The sequence below is a fragment of the Rhynchophorus ferrugineus genome, unplaced genomic scaffold (assembly GCF_030347505.1).
Source record: "Rhynchophorus ferrugineus isolate W39M unplaced genomic scaffold, kcgeb_rfMv2 rfM9, whole genome shotgun sequence".
Taxonomy (NCBI): Eukaryota; Metazoa; Arthropoda; class Insecta; order Coleoptera; family Curculionidae; genus Rhynchophorus; species Rhynchophorus ferrugineus.
Window position 1 is genome coordinate 16,405,873 of NW_027472588.1, and position 18,584 is coordinate 16,424,456.

The 18,584-nt window shown below is 29.6% G+C and overlaps 4 protein-coding genes across 6 annotated transcripts in view; 2 read left to right on the forward strand and 2 right to left on the reverse strand.

Annotated features, from left to right (window-relative positions):
• The first annotated feature begins 3,316 nt into the window (after window positions 1-3,316).
• On the forward strand, window positions 3,317-4,382 carry LOC143202138 (uncharacterized). Its single transcript, XM_076413426.1, has 4 exons — window positions 3,317-3,590; window positions 3,652-3,831; window positions 3,942-4,109; window positions 4,165-4,382. Exons 1-4 carry the CDS (start codon window positions 3,390-3,392, stop codon window positions 4,339-4,341), a joined length of 726 nt encoding a protein of 241 aa, XP_076269541.1. The 5' UTR covers window positions 3,317-3,389; the 3' UTR covers window positions 4,342-4,382.
• Window positions 4,383-4,851: 469 nt separating this feature from the next.
• SCCRO (defective in cullin neddylation 1 domain containing SCCRO) lies at window positions 4,852-7,466 on the reverse strand. Its single transcript, XM_076413419.1, has 3 exons — window positions 7,297-7,466; window positions 6,587-7,180; window positions 4,852-5,817 (listed from the first exon to the last, which is right to left on the reverse strand). Exons 1-3 carry the CDS (start codon window positions 7,417-7,419, stop codon window positions 5,629-5,631), a joined length of 906 nt encoding a protein of 301 aa, XP_076269534.1. The 5' UTR covers window positions 7,420-7,466; the 3' UTR covers window positions 4,852-5,628.
• GluRS-m (putative glutamate--tRNA ligase, mitochondrial) lies at window positions 7,422-9,593 on the forward strand. The gene is made up of 8 exons (XM_076413407.1): window positions 7,422-7,671; window positions 7,720-7,954; window positions 8,015-8,210; window positions 8,267-8,481; window positions 8,545-8,776; window positions 8,828-8,988; window positions 9,058-9,361; window positions 9,478-9,593. Exons 1-8 carry the CDS (start codon window positions 7,560-7,562, stop codon window positions 9,574-9,576), a joined length of 1,554 nt encoding a protein of 517 aa, XP_076269522.1. The 5' UTR covers window positions 7,422-7,559; the 3' UTR covers window positions 9,577-9,593.
• A 2,453-nt stretch (window positions 9,594-12,046) lies between these two features.
• The window catches only part of LOC143202105 (diacylglycerol kinase eta), a 436,917-nt gene continuing 430,379 nt past the window's right edge, over window positions 12,047-18,584 (reverse strand). For all 3 annotated transcript variants that reach the window (XM_076413382.1, XM_076413384.1, XM_076413383.1), the window contains 3 exons: window positions 15,365-15,640; window positions 15,023-15,286; window positions 12,047-12,917 (listed from right to left, as the gene is read on the reverse strand). In XM_076413382.1, the coding sequence (XP_076269497.1) occupies window positions 12,861-12,917; window positions 15,023-15,286; window positions 15,365-15,640 (597 nt within the window). In that variant the 3' untranslated portion in view covers window positions 12,047-12,860. The remainder of the gene's footprint in view (window positions 12,918-15,022; window positions 15,287-15,364; window positions 15,641-18,584) is intronic.

Consider the following 18,584-nt stretch of genomic DNA (forward strand, 5'->3'; position numbering starts at 1 on the left):
ATGAGTCTATACTCAGGCCCATTTGGACATATGGAATTCAACTATGGGGTACCGCTAGCAAATCTAATATATCCATCATTCAACGGTTCCAAAATAAGGTGTTGCGTGCCATTGTTGATGCTCCGTACTATATTTCAAATAAAGTGATACAACGCGATATTCCTCTAGAACCTATAACGAGTGTAATCCAACGTGTAAGTGTGAAGTACTTCGAAAGAGTGTCAGTGCATCCCAATGTACTCGCTAATCAGCTAAATATGCGACGTGATAGTGAAGTGCGTAGACTAAAACGTTTAACACCACCTGATCTGATTACTGGACATATGTAGAGTTTAGAATAAGCATTAGAATAAGTCTAATTAATTAAGATAATATTTTATACAGAAGATTGCTTATTGAAGTGATTTTCTACATGCCATGTATATATAATATAAACAGAAGAAATACTTATTGCCAATAGGGCAGATTGTGGACTCACGAAGAGTAATAAAAAAAAAAAAAAAAAAAATGTCTCTGGAAAATTAGTGTCACTAAATTATAACATATTACCTATAATTCATATAGCACGTATTGCCGTCTGCTAATTTTTTCTATTAAGTAATAAATAATTATATAATATAAACATAAAAATAACAACAAATTACACTTAGCCACTATCTCATAAACAACAAGCCGTGGGCAGTAGGCTCTGAAGGTAGAAGTACAGGAAATTGAAGCTATTAAATATCTCATTATTATATTGTCATTACTTGTCAAAAAGTGGATGTCCTTTCTAAGCAATTTTTTGACTAATATAAATAAAATAATGCTTAAATGATAACTATGTCATGAACACTGTTTATATGTTGTCTGGATTTTCTAGTTTTATTTAGTTTCTTTTAATGAAATATTACCGGTATCGAAAAAAATAAGTTTCCAGAGCATTAAAGTCAATCAGAGTCCAAGAGTGGCAAATCAAGTATATTATATAAAATGGCGATCAATCTTGGAAGGAAAGTGATACAGAAATGTTCTTCTGAGATTTTCGTTATAATCTCATTAAGAGTCGGTATCGTCTAATTTATAAGATAAAAATTAATGGGGGGAATGGGGGAATTTAATGGAAACGAATGGAGACTTCTTAAAGCAGAGTATATTAGGGTATAATATTGTCTTACTTAAAACATCATGTAGTTGGTGTGTGCTTACAATAATTCTGTGTCAACATCTTAAAATCATAAAATATATAAATGTATTACAAGTGGATGACGATCCACATTTAAGCACCAATAACTCTGATTTACCCACCTTTATGAAAATACACTTAGACCTTTTAGGTTTTATTGTCAATAAATACATCGATTAATTATTAAACAACTTAACATATTTATTTTTAACGATTATGTGAAAAGCTTCTGTTATTGGCTGCGTAAACCTTAATAGGATATGGAGCTAGTCAACAGAATGAGATCAAGTAATTTTGTATCTTGCATCTTGCATAACCATTGAAAATATATATGGAAATATATAATGACTCGAATAAGTAGTATTTCACTTCATTCATGCTTCTTCAGAAGCCATTCATGAAAACAATCATAAATAAAAGTCGTAACTAACAACTTTCAATACTCAATTAATAAAACACATTTTTTAAATACAAGTTTTAATTCAAATTTAGTAATGTTGTTTAATACATAATTTAAAGTGAATGTGACGACTCTGACGTGGATATGATCATTACTTAACGTTTAAAAATATTTACTATAACTCTAAATACTAAAATAATTTAATAATGCGCATTTTGATTGGTCTGATTGGTACTAGTCAAATTTACATTTAATAACTATAATACATCAAATTTAAACATAAGATTACTCTAGTATATCATTTCTAAAATAAATAAATAGAACTGACTGCACTACCATTAAAGTTATCAATTTGAATGTTTGAAATGCTTTGTCTGATAGATAATGGTTTCTATAGGAAATAGGATAAAATAATGGACAATTTACTGTACAAATGTTTTAACTTTAAAAATCAGTAATAAATGACTATGAAAATGCCAACAAATCACTTTAATCTAATTTGAAATAATTCAGTTTCTTTCAAGATTGTTTTTTAGATATACTATATGCATAGAATAGAGAGGCTATGACTATTCTATGACTTTCTCTATTCTCTGACTATATGATAAACAAAACGTATATTGTAAACATAATAAATATTCTCAAAAATCGCCTGATGATTAGTTATGCATACTAATTAAATAGCAAATATAGATCGTATTTAGAAACCTTTTAAACATATATATGATAACAAATGATTTTTATATCTCATCGTTAAGTTTAGTTTAAATATTTCTTAAAATTTCACGGAAGAAAGATTAACCGACTTCGAAAAAAGAAGAAGGTTCTATGTTCGGCTATATATATATATATATATATATATATATATATATATATATATATATATATATATGTATATATATATATATATATATATATATATATATATATATATATATATATGTATATATATATATATATATCAAGGGAAACGCACAAATTCCAAAGGCACGTAGAAAGTTTTCACATAAATTCACTAAAATAATCAGATATTTGGGTATAATGTTAATGACGGAAAATCAGAAGTCGTTCAGTACAAAAGCCATTCAGTTTGCTTTTTAAGCACTAATCCTATCATATAAGACCTCGTGGAAATATTATACTACTGCTTCTATTGTGTAATGGTTAAAGCGTTTAGCTTCCAAAGGATGTCGTGCGTTCAATTCCCGGCACGAAGAAAATTTTTTGTTGTTTTAGTGCAGATAGAACATTTGTCAAATCACCTAGTCCAGATAGCGGACCCAGGAGCCTGAAGCGTTCCTTATTTTCAATCATTGTTTCTTTATTCCTATTTTTCCTTATACGGGCTGCACCTTTACTGCATTACCCATTGTAAATGTCTAACACTAAAAAGAGAAAAATAAAAAATAAAAAGAAACATACAAAAAATAATAATATAATTTTGTGACATATACAAAAAATTAAATTACCAACAAAACAAATCTAAATTAATATAACCGTTTAGGTTCGGCACCTACTTCAAAGTCAATGATTATTATGTACATATTTTATTTAAAATGTTCTTTTTGGTATTAAAAACCTAAGTTGATTATTTTTTTAATTTTTAGTGAGTTCCTAATTTATTCTGGGTTTAATTTTTTTGCTAAAAATATTTTTGTATACTTACTATTAACGAAGTTTATATATAGAAAATATAGAAAAGGTGGTGGACAATAAAATTATTATGACAATTAATGTCACCACCATAAAAATCGAAATATGTCATAGTAATTTACAACGACCACATACAGACCGACCAAAATCAAAATTACAAATGAAAGGAACATGATGTCCAATACCATAGAGTTACCATTCTTTCCGCAATACGAAATCGATCGCATTTTCGACGATAACATAACTGTGATGTGGTTTGAGCCAAAGTTCTCCCAATCTCATTATAATGTCCACAATAAAACCAACGGAAGCAATGCTTGTACTCTTATTGTGGTTCTTATAGCGGCTCATTTAGATAAGAAGAAATTATTGGTAAAATAATATATATAATACGATCAACACATAATTAATGGTCCGTATTGTTTCATTGAAGATATACGAAAGCGAATACTCGACAAATAAAGATCTTATTCAATTCTTAGCCATTAGTATGCTTCAAGGTAATAAAATACATGAAGAGTTAAAGATGAGAAGGCTTCTAAAACATTTAAATTTGAACGTACCGGAAGCTTTGAAGTACACGGAAAATCAAACTTTCAACTTGGTTGAGTGGGTAAACGTTTCATAAAGTTTTATTTTTAATTTATACTATATTATTAAAAAGTGGTCATGTACCTTTCATGATTACGATTAAGTTTTTATATAACAATTTTTTATTTACAGAAAAGTTCCATATTTATGGAACGTTTATCAAAGTCATTATTTGAAAACATTAAAAATACATATATGGAATGGATGAAATTGAAAAATAAACCGTCAAATGATCTCTATGTGATATTAATTGCAGATTCACGAACCGTTCTGTTCCTGTTTCAAGATAAACCTCAAACTGTAATTCATTTAAATGCAATAATATATTCCATATAGGTTAATACTTCTGTTTTAGGTAACTTTATTCGATTCACATCAGCATACGGCTGAAAAAGGAGCATTCATAGCCATTTGTCATCGATCTAAATTAGGATATCTTTGTCATTGGTTTAGGGACGTTATACGTGCATGTTATAATTCTGATCCTAAGCTATATGAACTGTCATTTCTTTATTTCAAACATAAAGCGTAACAAATTATGTTTTATCGTTACCTATTTATGAGTATATTTGTTTACCTCCATTATTTACATTTTCATAAATAAAACAAGTAATTTACATTAATAATATTATTAGTTGCCTATTGCAATTCATATATATTTTACATCAAACAAAATCTGATATTGTGAATATCAAATAAGATAAGATAATCTGTACGACTGATTAAAACAAGAAGCAAACAAAAAAAAAAACAGAAACCGAATTACCCATCCTAGTATCTGTCATAAATGATTCGGATTTTTGTTGACAATAAATATGTATAATTTCCAATTCAATCTTGTTGAAATATAAACCAAATCTAAAAGAATTATTACGAAATATAATATAATGAATGAATGAATAAAAATTCATTATAAAGCTATTTAAATTAAGTAAAAGTTAATAATTAAATTCCGGATAATCAGTACAAATTAAAAGTGACAAAAGTAAATATTAACGTTATTAATATATAAAAATACAATTGGAATTAATAATAAACACAATTATAACAAGATTTTGTTTTATTTTAGAAACAGTTTAATCAGTATTCTAACAAGACACAGTTTCACTGTAAATATCATGTAAACTATCTTGTATCTATTTACATTTAATATCTACAGAATGTATTTTTCACAAAAACTCTTTAAAAAAACTGACGTGTTAGTTGTCAAAAAAAAAACAATCTATATCTGAAAAAATATTAGAAATCTGTAAGCAAATATATTTTATTCAGTTCTGATATTTGGTATTATTCTGAACAAAAAAAATCATGTATAGAAGCAATCATAAAAATACCTGTGTTAACTTTAAATACTTAGCACTAAGAGCATTATGAAATTGATCGTAATTAAAAAACATCACTGCATTATACACTTAAGAGATACTGAATTAAATAAATAAATGAAATTTTAACTTGATTTTTAACATGAGTAATTTAAAAGTTTCTGCAAATTTACAATTTAGTAATTTATACACTAGAATAACATGAAAACCCTTCCCATTTTAATTAATAATAAATAATAATTCTTTAATTTTACTACAATTTATAAAAATACACAATTATTCTTAAAATTATATTATTATAAATCAACTTCTTAATGTTTTCTTTTTAATATCATATTAGACGCAAAGTGTAGGAAAGTGGGTTTCCATTGTACTCATCAATATATACATTTTGAATGAAAAATATCTTATCCAAAAAGTCTCCTTTGAAGCAACAGGTATTTTAAAAGTAGATAAAAAGGATTAATAAACAATAATAATCAGTAAAAAATGTTGTGTTATTCAAGTTGGCTGGTGCTGTGTGGTTGATTTTCTTTTGCCCTAGTAGTGGCCCATTCTACAAAGTCATCTATCAGTACAGGCCAAGCACCTTCTTCGTCATAGTTGCTCATATCATCAGCTATATGTTGAGCAAAATCCAATAGTAAATTCCAAGTATCCTTTGGGATTGATCTTTTATGATTTTCCTAAAGTAATGCTTTTTTCAGTCATATATAAAAAAACCTTTGATATTTTCATATAAACAGTACCATCCATAATACTTTTATTAATTATAACAAAAGGTATAGATAAAAATAACAATATAATAAATATATATTAGTTAGTGTAAATCAACATTACAATATATATTGCTTTTATTAGTAATAACATTATAAAATATAAAATTATCAATTAATTTCAAAATAATTCATTTCAGTGATGTTTAATAGCAATGCAATTGAACATAAATATTGAGGTACCAGTAATGCTTGCTTTCTCCTTTTTTTTATTATATTAAAAAATGTTAGAAAGTTGTATCACATAAATAAATAAATCTTAAATGCACAGTTTTAATACAAATTACAATAGGATATAACATCAGCATAGATTTAGGTTACACATTTTGAACAGATTTTATACAATGAACACCGGCTCTTTAAAGAGTCCTTCATAAAGAAAAATCTGAACAAATTAAGAATCACATTTAAAATTAGACAATTATTCACAGATTTTCAGAATTATTGTTAAATAGATGTCTGGAGCAGAGTTTTTTACTTAGCTTGTTTTTATTACTATATTTTGATTTGATGTAATATGGAATAATTCATATTTCAATTACATTTAATCAATGTCTATTTAAAACTAAAATTTAATTTATTATAATTAATACATCTAATGATAAAAAAATTAGTACACTTATGGACAGTAATGTATATATTAACATCGATAATATTTTCAGTTATAACAGTTAATTACCTGTAAAAATGTACACCATAGATCCAAGAACTTAAACTTTCCTTTGAGAACTATATTCCAGTAAGCTATTGCCATATCTAAATCTAATCCTTTTTGATTTGGATTTTTAGCAAAATTAAATGTAAAATGATAGAAGTCTTTAAATTTGTAGCTGTCACTTAACTCATTTTCTAAAGTAGGTAGTCTTTGTTTTAATTTGTCAATACTATCACAACCTAAATCTGTCATTCCGTTAATAAATTCATCTCTTGTAAATTCACACTGCGTTGCAGCTCTAAATTTCCATGCAATAATTAGCACTAGCTTTGATTCTGGTGGTAGTCCTAAGTCTTCCAGAAATTTCATAATACCATCCACAGTTATCTTGTCAGGTTCAGCTGGATCTTTGTATCTATTATAGAGAGATTCTAATTTTTTTTTATCTATACTCCTGGGTTCTTTGTAGTAGGCATCGGGGTTTTGAAAGTAGTTGTCACTGGCAAGGTCCAACTTCCAATCATTTTGCGTTAAACAATATATAGCGGTAGTTTCTCCAGTTTGGGTTAGAGATATGAATTTTTTGACCTTTTCCCTTTGCGATAATTTAAATTTATACTAAAAAATACAAATATTTTATAGTAACATAGGTTAGAAAATCAATCACTTTTGACAGTTATAGAGGACAAATAGTTTAGACTTTATTTTTTTGGCTTCGGTTTTATTTTACTCACCATTTTGAAAAAATAATTACTAAGTAATAATCTATTAATGAAAAGAAAACATTTGATTAATAGTTCCGTTATTTTGTGGCTGATTCTAGTCAGTGTCTCCAAATTAACCTCAAAATGCTGCATAAACACAGCTAACTGTCAAAGTCGCACTAAAATTTTCAACAAAATATAACCCACTCTAGTAGAGAATATTGATAATTGATTATTAACAAATATGAGTATATAAGGGGTTGACTGGTTTATAGGTATAATATTGCGCAAAAATGATGTTTAAACATATTTTACGCAATTTAAAGAATAACAGATGTTCAAAAACCACATTGCGATTTTATAGAAATGAACAAGTTAGGGTTAGATTTGCGCCTAGTCCTACAGGTAGCTTTATTTACACTTTTGATTTTACTTATTACTGATTTGTTGCAGGTTATTTGCATTTGGGTGGTTTAAGAACAGCTTTATATAACTATTTATATGCTAAAAAATATGATGGTGTTTTTATTTTACGCATAGAGGATACGGATCAATCTAGAACAATTCCTGGTGCTGCAGAAACTTTAAAAGATGACTTAACTTGGGCCGGAATTCATATAAATGAAGGTCCCTGGCAGGGAGGTCATGTTGGACCTTATGTACAATCAGAAAGATTAGATTTGTATAAGTAATTAAAATATTTTGATGTCTTGAAAGTTTCTTAGTAATACTGTTTGTTTATTTTTAGGGATCATATTAATATATTGCTTAACAATGGTACAGCTTATCATTGTTTTTGCACAGAAAGAAGGCTTCAATTATTAAGGAAAGAAGCTCTTAAAGCTCAACAAATACCAAGGTATGATAATAAATGTCGTAACTTAACTCAGGATGAAGTTAAATCTAGAATAGCTGGAGGAGACAAATACTGTATTAGGTTCAAGGTAATTTATTCAGTATTAAAGGTAATATAACAGTTTTATTAGTATATATTGTGTAGATTAGTGATACTGAGGAAAGTTTTAATGACCTGATTTATGGAAAAATTAGTTATAACATCTCATTAAATGAAGGTGATCCTATTATTATAAAAACTGATGGATACCCTACTTACCATTTTGCTAATGTTGTTGATGATCATTTGATGAATATAACACATGTATTTAGGGGGGTGGAGTGGCAAATTTCAACTACAAAACATTTAATGATGTATAGGTAGGTGAGTATAATTTTTTTATTATTTGTTGCAGGGCATGAGAAGGTTTAATATTATTACAGAGCTTTTGGTTGGAATGCACCAAATTTCGGACATCTGCCATTACTATTAAATGCAGATGGTACCAAACTGAGTAAAAGGCAGGGTGATATTAAGATCAGTTTCTATAGAGACAATTATATTTTCCCATTAGCTCTTATTAATTATATTACACATTCTGGTGGTGGGTTCCAGAAAGATCAAGAACAAAATGTAAAACCAAAGTGTCATACCATTGATGAGTTATGTCATCAGGTAAAAGTTTTGTTATAAATTGTTTCATATTTTCACGGTTTAATGTTACAGTTTGATGTATCAAGAATAAACTCACATTCAGGGAAGCTTATGTCAGATATGTTATTGGAGTTTAATAATCTGGAATTAAAAAGACAATTTGAAGATGAGGATTCAAGAAAGAAGCTTGTGCCAATTGTTAGGGATTTACTGCACAAAACATACCCTGATAGGTGAGTTAGTTATTATTAACATTGTTTTTACTATATTAAAGGCAATATGAACACAATTTTCTATTCTAGAGTTGATTTATTGCAAACTTCTGATGACTATATAATTAAGATTTTACAGTGGTCATTAACTAGAACTCATAAGTTGTCGGATCTGTTTACTAAAAATTTAGAATTTATTTGGTTTCAACCTTCATCAGTTAATATAGAAAAAAACATTACCAAAGCTTTAGTCGTTTTAAAGATTCAATTGGCAAATGAGGAAGATTTAAATAAAGACAAAATAAGTGTTATTTTAAAGAGAGTTAGTAAAGAAAATAATTTGAAATACAGCAGTTTTATGAAGGATCTTAGATTAATTTTGAGCGGTTTAAAGGTAAGCATCATAAAATATCTAAACCTTATTTTACACTCTTATTGTTAGTTATTGCTGCTCTATTTTACAAAGGTATTTATATGGATTACAGTCATGTTTTAATTTGTAATTTTTAGGAAGGACCAAGTGTTGCAGAAATGATGGATATACTTGGAAAAGAAGATTCTATTAGAAGAATAAGTTTGTGTTTAAATAAATATGAATCTGTGAAATAAAAATTGTTAATTGATAATTAGTGTGTATTTATTAAACAAACAACTGACTTTATTTTGAACATTTAAATAAATATAGGTGCAATAAAAATTTAATTGTAAGATCATATGTAATTTATTGGGTAACTAGTTTATTTAAATAGTACAAAAAATATCAAATAAATTAATATACTATAAAGGTAAATGTAATCATTGTTCAGGTCTTTCTAAATTAAGATGGTTTTCCTTTAATACATAGTTTGTTAACTAAGGATGTTTTATTAAATAGGTGTATTATATTAAAATACTGATAAAGGAGAAAGGAGTCTGAAGGGGAGATAAGTGTTTAAAATACACAATGGATTGTAAAGTAACGTTGAATATGGTCCTTTTTAATGAATAGGGGAGTGTTCATTGCTACCCTGTATTAAATTTTGTAAAAGCTTAGGAAAACCATCTAACAAAAAAAAAATTAAACTAAAACAATTAAAATTTTTAATAGAAAAAATTGTTTTTGTGGTACACTTTAATAGTGTTAATATCATGTATTCAAAACTGATTTTGTAGATTTCATTTGTTTGAATTCAAGAGCTATCACAGGATCATAATTTTTGGGTGTGGTAAAATTTAATTTACTTTTGCAGATAATTGGAAATGGAATTATAACAACAGTAACAGTAATAATAAATAAATAACGATATGCGTTTTACAAATTTAACGAACGACATATTGTTTTCATGTTATATATTCGAAATAGTTTAGAAATATTTGTAAAATGTTTCACAAAAGGAAGTTTTATCCGTTTTTCGTTAATATGATTTTTTATATGTATAAAAAAGGTTATTCTTAAAAAATCGAATCTTAAAACAAATTTGAAATATATAAAGTTTGTCTTTGACATAAACCTATTCTAAACAATTAGAAATTAATTATATTTATTTTGAATACAGGAAGTACAGTATATAAATGGTCTAAAACTATTTATTTTCCAGTTTGTTACTGGATCTTTTGGCACAGAAATCGAACTAGGTCTGTTCTAAATATACTGGATATTCATATCATTATTTCTTACATTTCCTTTTCAAATCTATTTATGAATATTAACAGTATAGACCATCCTATACTGTATATTGATAATAAATTTTCTTATATATTAATACAGTTATTTATGACGAAATATTGTACTTATACTGAATATGATGCGACACATAGTAAGGATTTCATATACGTATATGACATACAAAGAAGCGATTCTTCAGTGAACGATGCGGAAAGTAAATTATGGTTTATGTCATGACTGTGTAGTTTTACGCATTTCACGTATACACATAAGAACATACGTTTGTGATTACGAGGAAGATCTGTTTGTTTCGATTTATAATGATTGATGAATACACTCAACAACTAGGGATATATACCTAACTAAAACGACACCTAAATCTATACTGAGATCATAATTAAATGCTTACAGCTGGTTTTTTGGGTACAAATCATTGTGGTTTAATTTGTAACGGTTTGAACGACAGCAAATATAAAAACACCACCGCTGAGAAATCGTTTCTCTCGATTTCATCTATAAACAATAAAGTCTAAACCTATACAGATAAACCACCTTAGAATGTTTAAATTGTAGGAGGTATTAGGTACTGTAATATAAAAATGGTCAATAAAGTATTTTTAACACAGTAGAGTACAGTTAAGGCTGACTAAATTATCATATTTATCTAAATCACACACTTGTCCGAATATTTTTAGTTGACAACTACATTTTCATGTCATGTATTATGTTCTTTTGCTTAGAATTATATATTTTTAGAGTGCAAAGTAATTCTGTAAGATTTTTGACCATATGCTAACATAGTTGGGCTCGAACCTGTGCATATGGCATCAATTCTCTGTCAATTGTCATTTTTCTTTAGTACTCACAGATATAATTTAGTATAACTAATTTTCTTATGTAGAATATTCCAACAGTCCCACATAACTTAGCGCGAATCCTCACAGTGTCAATGTTATACCAAAAAATATACAAGTAGCAAAAATAATTTTTCGAGAATTATTTTGCACTGGCACTTATCATATAGTAACAATACATAAAACTTCAAGAGGTGAAATATTCAAGTTATCTTACAAATTTTTAAACATTGTTATAATTAAGAACATTAAGCGTTTATTTTTCGAATTTATTATAAGGCTTCTTAAATTTGAAACGACTTTTTTTAAAAACACCACAGATGATTGTCAGCACAATTTTGCAAAACGTAACGTTTGGAAGTTCGAAAAGGAAGTATTAGTTTTGTACATTGATTATGTTTTATCAGTCCGTTTCGTGCACCATGAAGCTTTGTACCTGGCGGTGAGATCAGGATGCACAAGTTGATCGGATAAAACAAGTTTTCACTGTGGACTTATAAACTATATCGAAATTATTATTTCTTTTGTTATTTAATATGCCTGTTCCGAACTGGATCAGCAACGAGTGGTAAAGATGTTGAATATTGCTAATTGATAATATAAATACAATTGCTTTAAAATTTAGAATATTCGGTTATAATAGTAATTGATGGGTGCAGAAAATATTTTCATTTAATTTTTTTTTCGGAAATCCTTTTATTCCATTAACACACACTTGATTTTAAGTTCGTATACTATACATTAAATTGACAAATTTTATTCCTCTTTTACAAGTGTTAAATTGTAATGACGTACGTCAGTTTTAGTTATTTTGTTTGATAACCACGCTTATCATTTTCTGCACTCATATCAATATGATGGGGAAAATTATTCGTTTCAAAATAAACTCGGAAGGACATACAAACTTGGGCCAATGTTTTTACAAGGCAGGCAGACATTATTTGACATCTATTTTGTTTTTACACCTTGTCTATTCTTAAAGAGTTTTAAGATAATCTTACTTAAAAATAATTATACTTACATACTATATTTGCTTATCATTTAAGAGATAACACATTTTGGAAAATCACAGTGGGCCTATAAATATTAAATACATTCAACGTGTCAAGAGTTGTGGATAGAAATCTAAAAAATAATAATCTACAACAAATAGGTTTATATAAAAAGTTGTTATACCTAAGTATGTTAGGGTCATGAAAACCATATAGATGAGTATATTTTTTAGGTGAACGCTTTATTTTTGTCCCGCATATTCGAAAAAATTTAATTAATTAGATTGAAAACGTACGGTATCGTCGACTAATCTAAGGAACTTTGAATTTATTTCGCTTATAACCCTTTGTCGTCATGGCTGATATGATTTGGTTTGTTTCTTTTCGGTGTTTGGGAAATATTTATACACCTTGGGATAAATCTTTGATTGCTTGTAGAATTCTTTTAACGTGTCCAACCTGAAATAGAAATGCCAAAATCAATCAATCAAACTTCTATTGAGAATAATTGTTGAATTGTCTATAGTCCTATCAAAATAACAGTGAATCCACGTCATCATGATGCCGATTGTATTGCCTATAGCAATTTGTAAATTCGTTTTAAAATTCGAGAATATAGAAAAATATCCTTCTTATTTTATTTTAGTTAAAAAGAGATTCAATTGTGTTTGATAAGTTTCATAACATGTATTCGAATGAGCTTACAAAACTCGCTTGGTTATCAAAAGTCCTCAAAAATCTTAAAAAATTAGTGGAAATATTTACAGGTTATAAACCGGCAAACCTTGTTTTGAACGAGATAATGATAACGCTAAAATAAATTATATTTTATAACATTATTTTTGTCTAATTATTTTATTTAGATTAGAATTTTGTTATATATCAAAGCCAAAATGAATTAAAACTTCGATACGTTCGAATATGTAAAGAAACCAGCCTATAAAAAGCTCTTGATTATGAAATCTTTGCAAAATTCTTCAAAACTAGCTTTGTTTGTTTCTATAAAATTCAAATCGTTACTTATTATTTGTGATTACTCTAATGGAAAATGTCGAAAAAATCTAGAAATCACGCCTCATACATGTAGTGGAAAAGAATTCAATGTAAATATGATAAAACAACGTACAAATTATATACTTAACTGTAGTATTTCGATAATATACGCGTTACAAGTTACAATATACTATAAAGTTAAAATAAATTATATTTGATTATATTATTTTATTATATTATTTAAATTAGAATATTGTTATATGTCGAAGCCAAAATGAACCAGAACTTAACGTTGATGAGGTAACATGACAACGTTGAATGGGCTAATATTGCCTCTTTAACAATACATTCAATGTATGTCATTTGCAGTTTGTAAAAATATAAAATTTCTTTTAAACTTTGAGCTGATTCTTCCTTCTTATTTTATACTAGTTAAAAATACAGAATATTTGAAACGACGAAACATGTATCTCAGTCAGTCTGTAAATTCGATTTGAGTTGGTGCTAGTGGACCATGTTGCCAAATATCGGTAAAATTACTTAAAATATTGATGATAATAATTAGAGGTTATAAACCGGCAAACGCTGTAAACCACAATTCCACGTTTATGTGGCAACATTGCGATATGTTGCCGTCAAACATTTTGATGACATGCATTGGTTGTTTTATTGAACCATTTTGCTTAATTAATTAACTAACTGTTTTTGTTGGTATACTAGATTTCCAATAAAAACTATGACAAAAATAATAGGAAAATGATATTTTTTGACTAGTAAAATTCGCGCTGCAACAGTTCGATCGGTTTACACTAGATGGCATTAGAAAGCCGAGGTTTCGTATTAAAAAAGTTTATTTGACAGTTTTGTGCTAGACCAGCTAAAGAAAAAAATCCCATGAATTTAATTTCCATCCATGTGGTGTTAAATATCAACAAAATGAACTCATTTCTAAAGCGGTTGATGATTGGTAATGAAAAGTGAACTACTTACGACATCGTCAAGTGAAAACGGCCGTAGCCGAAGTGTGGTGAGCTATTACAAAAGGTGGTCAAAAAAACCACATGACTAACGGCTAGGACGGCTTTGTCGTGAGTTTGAGAGGAATTGTATACTATAAGTTGCTACCCTACGGCCAAACTCTTAATTTCAACCCCTATTGTGAACAATAGAACCGTCTGAAGGAAATAATAGTTCACAAGCAGCCAAGTTTGGCCACTAGGAATTTTATTTTATCAATGCCATTCATATCAATAGCGATTTGCTATGGGAGATTCTTATGCGTTAACCTTATAGAACTACTTATTCCTGTCAATGACGAACTATATTGCTGGTAAAAAATTATGAAATTGGGAGGATTGGGAAAATTGATTTGCGAAAATTAGTTTTTTGATATAACGATATCTGTGAGCATCTTCCATAACAGAAGCATAATGGAATTACCGTATAAATGATAACAATTTATTGAACAAGGCGGCACGTATTTGACCTGTATTTGCCAAGAAGTTGAAGCACGTTAGATAAAATATATAATATCATGCAAAAACAATGGATTTATTACTACAATCACATACCTTAGTAACACCCAAATCTTTCAAATCACGCCTGGCCAAGCTTAGCAGCTCCCGACCCCTTATGTCGTTCTTCTCGAAGCTGTCAATGTACTCGGACAACTGGAGAGTTTCTAACCATGTGGCGACCTCTTGAGTACCCCAGGAGGCAACTTCTCTTTTGCAGCTTGACTGTCTCCGTTCGGAGGACACACTTTTTCGGAATTTCAACCAGAACAAGCCCTTCTTCTTGTGTTCGCCTTCTTCGTGGATCGGTTGCAGATACACCTACACAAATCAGTCAAACGTTGAATAAATATCGTCAGTTGTCCACTGGATATAGCTCCGTAATGATAATATACTTACAAGACTGCCTTCTGGTGTGTCGTACATCACGCACTTTTTCAACTCCATCTCCATGTTGGCTAAGGTGACGCTCAGTTTACTTTCGAGGTCCTCTCTTAATTTGAGCTTGTCACCCCTGTCATGAAGCAGACAACAACTGTCCTCGTAAAGTTGTCGTACACTTTCCACAAGTCTTGTGAATTCCGATCTTAAAGCCGGACCTGTTAGCAGTTTTCCATTGGGGTGAATTTTCTCCAGGCAGGTGTCAGTTTTAGTCGCCAACGAATACAGGTCGGTCTGAAAATATAAGTGATCGTTCCATTTTATTGTTAATTAAAATACAACTTCTATAAACAAATAAAAAATATGTTTTGTTAACTTCTTATTTATTGTTATTTAATTACTTTTTATTTTATTATTAAATAACAGAAAACATTATTAAAATAGACCTCATCAATGCATAATAATTATTATAATGTATAACAGAACATATAATATTATGGTCACTCGCAATCTTGACCAATATAGGATGCCACTACCTAAGTTTTCTAAACACAAATTAGTAGTTAAAACCTTCAAGAGACACGTCAACATTTTTTGACACCTTGAAGTTTAGTTTAAAAGTGACAGTGGCATTAGTGAATTAACTTTTGTTTACAATCAATCAATCAAGATTCAGAACACCGTTCGGAGCTGTCTAAGCGAAATAATTAGGATTTCTCGTCCATGTGACAATAAAACATAGATTAATTATTACGCTCCTTAATTAAAAGTATTAAGATGATTAAAGAATCTGTCAGAGTAGAGGGGTTAGAACGAAAAGTAGTGAAAGCCGTCCAAAGTGATTAAAAACTTAAAAGTCAGCTGGCGAAGTTATGACACTCGCATTTTTGTATTTTAGGATTGGGATAACATGGAATTTTGTTAATGAACTACGTTGAGAAAGCCTTTTGAAAGGAAAAAACATATCTATCATCAGTCGATAACAGCGATGGTCTAGTTTAACTCATCGTATGGTCTAGATCTGGCCTCCACTAACTGTTGGCTGATTGCAGACATAAAAATAATATTCCAGTGCCAGTTTGTTGAATTAAAATGCAGAGTTTATTACGAAAGTTCAAGCTTATTTTGAAAGCAAAGACAAATTGTTCTATAGAAATCAACAAACAAATCGAAAAAGCTATTATAGAGTGTGAATGTATCACTCTCGAAGAAGAGTATTTTAAAGTTTTTAAATAACATTACGTATCACTTATGAAGTTCTAGCCCTAATACATAATGTTACCGTTGAGAGAACTTATGGTTATTACTAATCTTGAAATGATACGTGTCAATTTTACTATTGAATTATAAATTACAGTGGTTTTAATGAACTAACTTTGGCATTTTCGAAATAACAAAAAAGAACTTCGAGTGTTGATCGGATCTAAAAATGGAATCGAAAATACACTTGAATAGTTACCGACGCTATCAGTTATTATTGACTGGTATGTTAAATTTAAATGGTCATACATTTATAGTGGTCATACAAACACGGATCATGCTGATAGCGTTGGTCATCCCAAATTGCCAACAATACATAAGAAAGTCCACAAATTAGCTTTGATTATCGTATTTTGGGATGCGTATGTTACTTTGTTCATCGATTATCTCTAAAAGGCAGAAGAGCGCAAAAATTTAATCTGAATCAAATCTACTGATACTTTCTAATACTTTAGATATATCACAAGCCACATAATCGATTTGGGCCTTACATACCAAAGCATATAACTGACCATTTCACTAAGACAATGCAGAGTGTCACTAATCGATCAAAATAATAATTAAATTGAATGAATATGCTTCAAATTGTTTTACTTCCCACATTTCCAGATCTGATCTATTTGAATTTTGTATGTTTCATCTATTGTCTTATATCGACGCAAACATATCGGTTCAATACGTTTAAACATGGCCAGAATCCATCAACACATTTTTGTTTTTGGCCAACAGTGTGCAAACGCGGCACCCATTTTGAACAAAGTTTTCTCATAGACAAATGCTCATGCAATATAAAACCAAAACATTCTTTTCATATCTTTATGGTGTTACTTAAATCACGCAACTTCACTTTTCGATCATTCAAAACAATTTTGTGGATTTTTTTGATGTGTTCCGGTGTTACCACCTAATTAGGTGTCTCTACGACCACGTTTAAAGTCAACAAACCAACGTTTTATTGTTGCTTCTGATGGAACGGAGTCCTTATAACATTTTTTAAGTCATTGCTTCGCTTGAACGGTAGTTTTTCCCATCAAGACGCAGTGTAAAATTAAAATACGAAATTGTTTTTGATCCATTGTTTTGAAAATAACAAAAGCAGTGTCAGTCTTGGCACAATAACTCACACACTTATGAGTAGAATATCATGCAATTTTAACAGCTTTCTTTTGACGGTTAGTACTACCTAAAAAGCGGTGAATTTGTAGCGACCACTTTAAGCCACCACTATTACATATACTATTACATAAGTTCAAAGGTTGGACACACCGTCACGACGACCTACCTTTTCTCTTTTCTTTACCCCTTCTAACAATACCACTTCCATAGCGCTTTCGTACTTACTTAACCGAATCTAATATCCAGTCCAGCCTCCTATCGAACACATGTAGTATTTAACACATGAAGTAAACAAGTTTTTATTCAACCGGTATTTTCTGCTCCTGTGCGAATTCCTTGCTCAAAAATAGTAGTGAGTGTTCCGAAAAACAATCGCGCCGACAGCCACACATTCCGAACGACAAGACGAAAATTCCTACAATTGGTGATCTTGACGTGATCGAAGTACCTAACGGATAAACCAGCTCAACAGGATCCGCGTGCTCGACACGTTCATGGAAGGATAGCGCGAGGAATCCATCAACATTAAATGGTTGACGTTTTCCCACAGGATTAGCGCGATGGACGAAGACCACAGAAGCCTATCATGTATAACATCAACGCATAAACACCCTTGCAACAGGAAACGGGACACGTAAGGCACCACACTTATAGATAGCCTAGATCAAATCGGAACGCCCTAAGACGAACTACGTCCTGCTACTCCTTCGATGGCAGCTGATTCCGAAAAACTCCTGATTAAGGTTGGATCCCCATCTCATAAGCAGTCTCTGGGCGATTGGTTGCGTGACTGCGGGTGTGCTCAGGAACCTACACCACATGGAGGTAGATTCTACGGCAGCTCCATTAGGAGTGATGTAGG

Coding starts and splice junctions, on each gene's coding strand:
- LOC143202138 (XM_076413426.1), top strand. CDS start 3,390: ATGATGTCCAATACCATAGAGTTACCATTCTTTCCGCAATACGAAATC. Junction 3,832..3,941: donor CTTTCAACTTGGTTGAGTGG/GTAAACGTTTCA, acceptor TTTTATTTACAG/AAAAGTTCCATATTTATGGA. Junction 4,110..4,164: donor TTCAAGATAAACCTCAAACT/GTAATTCATTTA, acceptor CTTCTGTTTTAG/GTAACTTTATTCGATTCACA.
- SCCRO (XM_076413419.1), bottom strand. CDS start 7,419: ATGCAGCATTTTGAGGTTAATTTGGAGACACTGACTAGAATCAGCCAC. Junction 7,181..7,296: donor GTAATTATTTTTTCAAAATG/GTGAGTAAAATA, acceptor TGTATTTTTTAG/TATAAATTTAAATTATCGCA. Junction 5,818..6,586: donor TATGGTGTACATTTTTACAG/GTAATTAACTGT, acceptor GCATTACTTTAG/GAAAATCATAAAAGATCAAT.
- GluRS-m (XM_076413407.1), top strand. CDS start 7,560: ATGATGTTTAAACATATTTTACGCAATTTAAAGAATAACAGATGTTCA. Junction 7,672..7,719: donor ATTTGCGCCTAGTCCTACAG/GTAGCTTTATTT, acceptor GATTTGTTGCAG/GTTATTTGCATTTGGGTGGT. Junction 8,989..9,057: donor CACAAAACATACCCTGATAG/GTGAGTTAGTTA, acceptor TTTCTATTCTAG/AGTTGATTTATTGCAAACTT.